Source organism: Antrostomus carolinensis, unplaced genomic scaffold, assembly GCF_000700745.2.
Source record: "Antrostomus carolinensis isolate BGI_N321 unplaced genomic scaffold, ASM70074v2 scaffold4354, whole genome shotgun sequence".
Lineage (NCBI taxonomy): Eukaryota > Metazoa > Chordata > Aves > Caprimulgiformes > Caprimulgidae > Antrostomus > Antrostomus carolinensis.
In genome coordinates this window covers 12,819-22,185 of record NW_010311253.1, presented here as the reverse complement: position 1 = coordinate 22,185, position 9,367 = coordinate 12,819, and the positions used below count along the sequence as shown (strand labels likewise).

The 9,367-nt window shown below is 38.7% G+C and overlaps 1 protein-coding gene across 1 annotated transcript in view; it reads left to right on the top strand.

The window, feature by feature from the left end:
* Positions 1 to 6,121, top strand: part of SNCAIP (synuclein alpha interacting protein) — a 30,329-nt gene extending 24,208 nt beyond the window's left edge. The window contains exon 8 of the mRNA XM_010166660.1: positions 5,908 to 6,121. Within this exon, the coding sequence (XP_010164962.1) occupies positions 5,908 to 5,913 (6 nt within the window). The 3' untranslated portion in view covers positions 5,914 to 6,121. The remainder of the gene's footprint in view (positions 1 to 5,907) is intronic.
* The last annotated feature ends 3,246 nt before the right edge of the window (positions 6,122 to 9,367 follow it).

Below are 9,367 nucleotides of genomic sequence, written 5' to 3'. Positions count from 1 at the left end.
AGGAACTACAGCCATGCCCTAGGTGTTGAAGCTGTCAGTACCCAGCCTTCTTTGCCCACCCTCTCCTGACAGCACAGTCTTCTCATGGCAGAGCATATGGTTGGTCTGTAGCAAAACGTACAGGATCCAGATCATCCCTTCCCTGGAGTCAACAGAGTGCCCTTTCTGGGATCCCAACAGAAAGAGGGGTGTCTCCAGTTAGGAGTCTGGCTCTCGTGTCTGAAAGAAAGGACAAAATACTTTGAATTGTATTTAAAGGTATTGAATGAAGGAGACAGAAGTAGGAAGTTCTGTGAGCATGCTGTTTGTGTAGCAGAGAGAAGTGTGAGCATCTGGAGATACAATAAAGAGTTGAGTGAGAGGGAATGGCAGATGATTTAATCGTCTGTGAAAGACAAGGTGGGAGGGAAGGGGTGGGTAGAAAGACATGAGGCAAAAGAATAACTTCAAGATGAAAAACAGAACACAAAGCAGGCCAAGAGGAAAAGGAATAGTGAATTATATACTTTAAATAAAGTATGACAAGGTAATGGGAGAAAAACACAGGAAAATCTTAGGCATAGAGTAGGCAAAATGAGTATGGAAAAGAAACAGTGGAAAGAGAAATGGGAAACAGTGAGCAGTCCATATTAGTGGGTACTGCTAGAACAGTAGTGCTATAGCAGAAGGTGAAATGAAAAGAAAAATTCAAAGGAGATCTAACGGGCCAAATTGAAATGGGACTGCATTTATTAAAGCCTACTCAGAATCACTGTATGAATTACTGATTTGAGCCTTTAAAGATGTGCACCGTCTAGTGAAACAGCCAATTTAAAATATAAGTATTTTCATAATACCACGGCTTTTTTTTTTTTTTCCAAAAGAGTGATTCAGATTTTATAGTGTCAGAGGAAAAGACAGTCTGTCTTCAGAGGTGTTCTGATAGATTGCAAGTTCATGAGCAGTTTTCATAGTTTCCTAAGAAATTTGCAGAGTTGGATGAGGTAATTCTGAGAGTATTGACACTTGCACTGTAAAGCACGTTGTCTGTGAAAAAGACCATGTTTGCATGCCATTGTTGCCAACATGAAAATTGTGCAAAGAACACACTTTCATACTAACCCACAGGACCACAGCACACATCTCAAAGAGGTAACAGATTCAGCCTCGTTTACTAACTCAAAAAGAAATCTGTTAAAAAGTTATTGTGGCCGCTTGATTGCATGTTTTGATAAACTTCCATGTTACGCATGTGGTAAGCTCAGTGCATGCTTTTAACTGATATGATGTTGTACTTCCTTAGGGTCCTTACTTCAGCTACACCAGTCTTTCCTCTAGCACGTTGAATGAAGAACTTCTGTGTAACTGTGCTTGGTATGTGCTTATGTATGGTGATGTTTAGCATCTCTGTTACTTTGTTTTCTCAAATTGCTTGTGTTTGCTAACATTATTGATGACTGAAATACTGGAATTGATGTACAAGAAGGGAAATAGATTAACAGATTAGCATCTAAATTCCTAGAAAAGCAGAAATTTATGATGGATTTGTGCTGATGTCACCATTGAACTGGATACAGGATTTCAGTTCCAAGCCAGTATAGAAAGTATTCATACTCATAAATCCACCAGGGAGTATAGAACACTTTGGCCGAGTATTCAGCCTCTGTTGAATGAAAGTCAAGTACCAGATGAGAATGGAAATTAAATTTCCTCTCATGAAGAGAGCAAAAACACCACAGAGTTCATCTCTAAATGGAGAGTACAGAGAACATGAGGCAGAATGCTGTACTTAGGACCGGTGCTCTCCTATTTTCACACATTTTTCTTACTCTGCCTCAGACTTTGAAGCTAAATTTGTTTTTTTAAAGGTCTGATAACTTTGACTATGTTCAAAGTGCTTAATTTAGACATGTTCCATCAGGACTATTCAGGCAGATAGAGACCAGTGCCTCAAGGTCCATAAAGACATTGTGGAAAAGAACAACATTTGACAAAATATGTATTTATTTTATAAGCAAATTCTTTGTAGCAATTATCTGTCATTTTTATTCGACTCAACACTCTAAAATTCTTGTGATGATATTTTTTTCTGTTAAACTGAGATGTAAATCCTTTCATTAGGCCTGGAAATATGATTGCTATTCACACCAGCATTGTACCTTTGAAGATAACTTCTGGGAAAATTATATATTTGTCATTCTGCAGTCCAGGAGCCTAAATTACTTTCAAGTTACTCTTTTCTAAACTAATAATTTTTTTTGTTTGCTTGTTTTCTAATGCTAGGACCTTCTCATACTTAAGAACTCAATTTCTGTAATCGAAAAAGGAGTCTTGTTCTGAAGTCATTGGCACAGTGTATGTGAAAGCAGAAATGTAACTGTAAGGTTTCCAAGAGGCTTCATTGTCTCCTGAAAACAAAGAGGAAAAATCCAATGCAGAAACTCCCTGCACAGCAGTACTTTGAGGGAGCATCAGTGGGCAGCCTCCAGTCAAAACACCCAGCTGCCTGTCCAGACCATGGAGTAATTCAAAATCATTAATCTCATCCTTATGTTAGAGCTGTCTCCCGGATATAGCAAGCTATTGTAATTCAGTATTGCCTTGGGTAAAGCTCCTGTGTGAGAAATGCCTGGCAGCATGTCATTTCCCCAGCAGCACCAAGAGACAGGGAAGCTCTGGCTGCTGCTGCAGAACTGCAGAGTCGCCTGCCAGGAGGGTGAAGTTTGGACCTGAACTTCTGTCCATCCTTGCAGGCACTGCTGATCTAAGCACCATGTCCTGAAGCTGTCCCCGTGGCGGTGGGGCATGTGGAAAACCAAGGAGCAGAGGCTGTTAATTGTACCCACAATTTAGGACAGAAGTGGGCAAATTGTGTGCCAGAATCTATGGTGTGAGATTTCCAAAAATCACATAAGAATGGAAGATGTCTTGTGCTTTTCAGAAATCAGAACGCAGACCTGAAGGCTCTCATTGCTTCTAAGCCAGCCTTTGTGATGCCTTATAGAGTGTGTTGTGATTTTTCAATGGCAAAATCGATGCCTGTTGTTAGTCCACTGCATGCTGTCCTGTAGCCTCTGAAATGTAATTAATAGAAGAACATCGCCATCACATGCCCTACAAACCCCTGGAAATGGAATTTTCCCTGGATGGTTTGGGAAGACTGTGTAATTACCATTTCAGAGCTATTTTGAAAAAGAACCTTTTTGGAAAACTGTGCAGTCTTTGGTGTCTTAAACCTTCGTAGATGGTTATATTGGGGGGTTATATTTCTGGACACAGTCCCAAAACCATTTTACCTCTAGACTCCTATTTAGGGAGTCTATTAGCATCTTCTGAAATGTGAAGTCATTAGACAAAACCTACCTTCCATCAGATAACGTTCCTGTCCACCAGCTTCTGGCTTCTTCAGCTTCTGTTTGTTTAATTTGTTTTGGTTTTTTTCATGCAAAATATCCAAGTACATCAAGGCTTTGTAGTTTACTTTTTCAAATTGGTCACAGCCCAATAGTAGAGGTTTGTATTACATTTTCCAGTGTCCTTTCAAAAATTTGATACATTCTATTTTTCTAAGGCCCTAGAGTAAATTTCAGATGTGCAGGATGGGTTGGGATATTTTTTCCCGTTTAGAAGGATTGGCTAGTTTCTTGCATATTACGACTCCAAGCAAATGCTTATAGTTTTTTCCATCTTACATGTATGCCAATGAACAGTTCTTTCCCACACTTTAAATCATCTGAGATCTGCAGTACATTAAAGTAAGCACTAACTCACCATATCAGTGTAAAACAGCCCTGTATTAGCTGCAGCTATGAACAGCAAAAATTGCTTCATACATCAGGGGAAATGAGCAGAATCTACCATCAGGTTTCTGCCAGATAGTAAACTGGGTGTGCTTCTAAAATAGTAAGTGGTTCTAACCTAACAGATAGCCCACTGCCAGACCTAGTACTGGATAAATTGCAGCTTCAAATATATACTCTACAAAAAGGATTCTTATCTGTTCAATAAAATGGTTACAATTCAAACTAGTACAGTATGAAATCAATATGAAAGTAATTTAGGCCTCGTCCCAGACAATTTACAGTGGTTCTGTTGTGAACTGATATGATCATGCATCAGTGTCTGTTGCATAGGGTGATACTCAGTATTTCTGTGGTGACACAGGCACCAGGAGGTATGAGAAATCTGGTTAGTAATTAGTAATACTGGTAATACATTTCCTTCAGGTCAGCAGGCACAGTTGTAAAAGGCATGTCTGGTCAGCACTGTCACATAGAGACATCTGCATTAGCTAAAAATGATCCTCTTTGAAGTCACAGTGCAACTGTAGAGCTGCAAAATGAGGTCTTTGGAGTGCCTGGTGAGCCTCTACTTTGGGGACTCACCCACGGGGTCTTTCAGCACCGTAAGTCTAAGCTAATGCAGTAGTTAATTGATGAAAATTATCTTAGCGTTAGAAAGCTTCCTTTAATAAAGCTCCATGGTTAACGCTAAACCTACTGTAGATAACATCAATGGGTGTTAAGTGCCAAAAAAGTAGTCATGGCAAAAATTGCTCCTCTTGTTACATCCTCAAACTCAGTCCTACCTCCCCTAGTTCATTTCTGTATATTTTGCCCCTGCTTTGGGTAGGTAGCAGCAGTAATTTAGGTGAATGAAGGGAATTTATTAAAATAAAATGTTCCCTCATGCCCTCTTATTAGGAGCCACAACTGTGGTCCATGAAAAGGTCAGCTTCTGCTAAATCCTGAAGTAACCACAAGGTTACCTAAGCATCCTAAGTATCAGCCTCTTGGGGACATTTGGTTCTTTATGGCAATTGTAGACTGGAATAAAGCTATTCTGGTTTACAGGAATCAGGCTCACAAATATGTGAATTTAAGGCAAACTTTTTATATACATATTCTTGCCCTTTGCTGCAGGTTTTTAACCTCCTGCTAGCATTTGTCCTTTGCAGCAACAAACCAGCTAGTCGTGATTGTATTGCAGGATTTTTACTGTTCAGCAAGTAATAAGTAAAAAGAGCTTTTTAACCTGTTTGAGAATTGGTGTGGACTGGATGCTTAATCAAAAATCCTTCAGCTGGAAGGTTAATTGAAGAGACAAGGAACATACTTGGGACATGTGAAAGGAACTGAAGAAAGTGAGTGTTACAAATATTTAGTGTTTAATTTTTCTACTTTAATTGGCAAGCTGTAAGTTGAGTCTCTTAAACAATAGATAGACTTTATATTCTTTAAAAAAAAAGAAATTCAAGTTTACCTAGTGTGGAAATGAAGACACGCTATAGAAAAATTATCCTTGTCTGTGTATCTAATAAAATCTTAATTATTTTAATCGATATTTTACCTAAATTATAATGTTAAAAGAGATACAGGCCCCATGTCATAAAAAGAATTACTGCTTGCCATTTTTCCTGTGGCCTTTGCCACCATCTTCCACTTAAGTGGACACATAAAGTAAGTCCAATGAATCACCCTCCAGAAGTGTTTTGTTTCTCTCTGATGATTATTAATGGGGACCAGATTATTCCCTTACCAGTGGAGTCAGAAAAAAACAGTATATCTAGTGTTTGTTGTATGGGTCTTTTTATCACTGTGGTACTTTTCCCTAAGACATGAGGAATTTTTGGATGTTCTGTCCATTATTAACATTATGGCAGTGTACTAATTAATGCCGTGACTTAAAAAGCTGCTTGTCATCCCATTTGTTTCCAGTTTTGATTTCAGAATAGGAGCTACAAGAAAGTTAGTAAGAATTAACTATTAAGAAGCATTTTGTGTAGTACATATCTAGAGAAATAAGCCCAGAGAGCAAGTTTAATTTAGAGTTTAGCACTTGCAAATGGAATAAAACAGGGTAAACAAACGCAAGGCAAATCCCTCCTTATTGTTAGTGTTAGAGTAATTTTCTTCTTTTTCTCTGCAGGCCTGATGACATCAATAGGAAAAGCCGGAAACTGAACAGTCAAACGAGTACTGAAGAGCCAGAGCTGCAGGAATTCTTCCTCTAAACTACAACTCATGATGTCTCACTTTGTTTGAAATAACTGAAATATATCCTTTTGAAACACTAATATGAGACATACCCGTCACCAGCAAACCAGCAGCTGTTAGGATGCCTTAATTTGTAGCAGTTAGACCATATACAAAACTTTTTTATGATATATGTGTATATGTAACTTGTTTGTAAGCTGTGCTGTGGAAAGGCATGGGTGAACAAAAGTAACAGTTTGAAAATTGTTGTGACACAGGCAACCTCCAAAATGTTTGTTGGGCCACAGAACACATTTTGTATTTTGTGTCTTGCATGGGTATATTGTCATATATCTTCATTTCCCTTTGTCAATGGCATATACTGTCAAAATTTCAGCCAGGACTCTGCCTGCTCAGTTCCTTGAGACCAAGGCAAAAGTATTGACTTCTTGGGTATGTTTTGTCTGTTGTTATTTCTATTTTTTGTAAAAAGAAAATAAAGACAGTGTTAATAGGACACACTGAGTGCAGATACTTCTCATATTTCACTGTTTCATCTTTAGAGCTTTAAGGGTTTTATTGGGCTTTTTGGTGTTCATTTGGTAATAAGACCAGAATCATCTAGTTCCAACCTCCCTGCAATGGGCAGGGATGTAAAAAAAATTATAAGATTATGCAAATTAAATTACTGCAATTGCAGAACTAGTAAGTAAATAATGTGAACACTCAGGAGGAGCTTGCTAAGTACAAAGGAATTGCCTTCCATGCACTTTCTCTTTCCTGTTTTTTACTGTGTTCATCTTGACCATTGGGCTTCCTTTCTGGTGAGTGAGAAGAGAGAGGGACTTCCTGAATGTGATTCATCCCACATATTACAGTTATTTATAGAAAACCCAGTCCCTTCCTACTTACTTCAGGGAAAGTTGAGGTAATAGAGCTCTTGGAAGAGTTACCTAGTATTTGGATGTGTGTCTTTCTTTGAGACAGTTTTTCAGAGTGATGCCATGTTTGGCCACACAGCTGCCATGGACCAGGATGACTTAATACCCCAGGCAGTCTGCTTATAGTCTTTGGATAAGCACAAAGGACTACTGGATAAAATTGAGCCAATTGAGAGATCAGCAAAAAACCCCACAAATAGAAATAATAAAAGTGTGCACTTACAGATATGAAATTCTGAGTTTCTTTCCATAGTTCTTATCTGTCACTTGGCAACACTTTGATTTTTGGGCTAAAGTAATAAACCTAGCACTCTAGCTGACCTGAGCTGTGTTGTTTAAAGAAACAACCAAACCTCCAAAAATATCTGTCAGCCAGGAACAGCAATACCTCTAACTGGGCCTCCTGTCATCTGTGTATGCATGAAAAATCTGAATGCAAAGTGAGAAGAGACACATGGGCTGAAAGAGAGCATAATAAGGAAAAATCCTGTGTCTGATAGATGGGCTTAAAACAAATAGGTAATTTGCATTTTTGAGAGTGTGAAAAGTGTTGATTGTGATCATGTGAATGGCAGAAGCAGCAGCCCTGCTGAATCATCTTGACTGACTGGAGATGTGTAAAGTCAGCTACATCTATCCGTAGTGTCCAGCTGAAGCAGGGGATAAAACTGAACTTCTGTAAAAAAAATTGAGACAGATCAAGGTGTAAGTATTGTCAAATCCTGGAAGAAAGAAATTGCCTCCTCTGGAAACCAAGGATTTAAAAGTTACCTGCTCTCTGCTGGGTAGCAATTTCTGCAGAGTATATCTTCATATAGTACATGGTGAATCAAATTATGCCAGTATCATAGGGCAATAGAGATTACTAAATGAGATAGGATTGGGATGCCAGAAGATGTTTGGCATCTGTGGTTAAAGACATCCACGAGGTAATTGATATTGTGTCAAAGACTCCCATCCCAGATAATTGGATAACTGAATACAGCTGGAGGGGGCTGGGTGTTAGGGGTAAGAGCTATATGTGCTGTTCATATGGCTGTCCACAATTCCTGAGCAGGTTGGGGCAGAAAGCAGTTTCAGGGCTAGCTAGTGCAAAAGAGAGGTCAACTTGATGTAAGCGTGAAAAGTAGTGTCTGGAGGATTTTATCAGTGTAGAAGGTGAACTCATGTTGTATAAACTGCTGATGTTATTGTTCCTAATTTGTAGTTTCTTTCCTGCCTAGGGCCCCAAAGCCTACACATGATGCACTCTGATGTCATTCCTGTTACAGAAATGCTGATTCTCTGATCTTCAGCTGGATGAAGTGTGTGCTCTGCATATTTGTGTCCTTAGTAGCTATAGAATCCAGGTGTCATAACTCCTGTTTGGTTTATAATCCTCCCGGCAGATCCCTCCTGGCACGAGGCTAAGTCAGGCTTCTGTCAGCAAAGCATAAGCATTTTGCAGAGGAAGAAGAGCTGATCACGGATTTTCCAGCAAACATCACAAAATTATCAGTTAGCCAAAGCTTTTGACAGGAGTAAAAACCCTTGGCAGAAAAGGTTCTCCCCTGCCCACTCAGAAATTTTTGATCAAAAGAAATAAGTCATTTGCCAGTGAACCAATGCATGTCCTAGTGAAACTGTATCTGTGGACACCACAGATAGAAGGAATGGCTTTTCATGTTCTGTTACCCCCAGATGTCAGAATAAGACCTCTCTGTGTTTGTCCTGTAGTTCTGTACCAAAGCTGATAAATAGGGTGTTGGAGAGCCCAGTTTCTTGTAACCTCTGCCTCTTCTTTTTTGAAGAATGGAAATTATTTGCTAGGAGCCTTGTTTTTTTCATGGTTGTCTGATTCATTTCTTTGTTTCAGGTATTTGAGATGGGCAGCATATGGATACATGCAGTATCAAAACTGCAAGTATGGTACTTTTATTTCATCAGCAGGATAGTGGGCTATGCTTTGTCCTGCATTAGTAGAGCAATGTTTTAGTGGTATTTTATTTATTTGCCTTTCGGTCTCCATATTAGAGGACAAATACATTGGTTTACTAGGTTACTAATGAGTAAAATAAGTATAGTCAGCATAGTTGGTATGTGAAGGAGATAGGTTAGACAAACAGTTTTGATTTAATATTCATTTCACTATAACTGTCATTCAGAAACCTTTTCGTAACATCAAGCTGACATAAGATCAATGGCATGACAAAATACAATTGACAGCATAACAGTAAAAAAAAATACTCCAACATCCATTTATTTATAACAAAATGGTTACTGTCTCATAAACACATTCTCTGAGAGCTGATTTACTGCATATTTCATCACCTGCCATTACAGCAAAGTCAGAATATGGCCATGCAACACAGTCAAAGTAAAAATGTCAGCACATCATATGCTAGGTATGAATTAATGGATCTCATGGTGAGACAACTATTGTTTCCATCTAGACTAAGATCAGCTCCTAGTAACCTTGAAATATTTCTTACC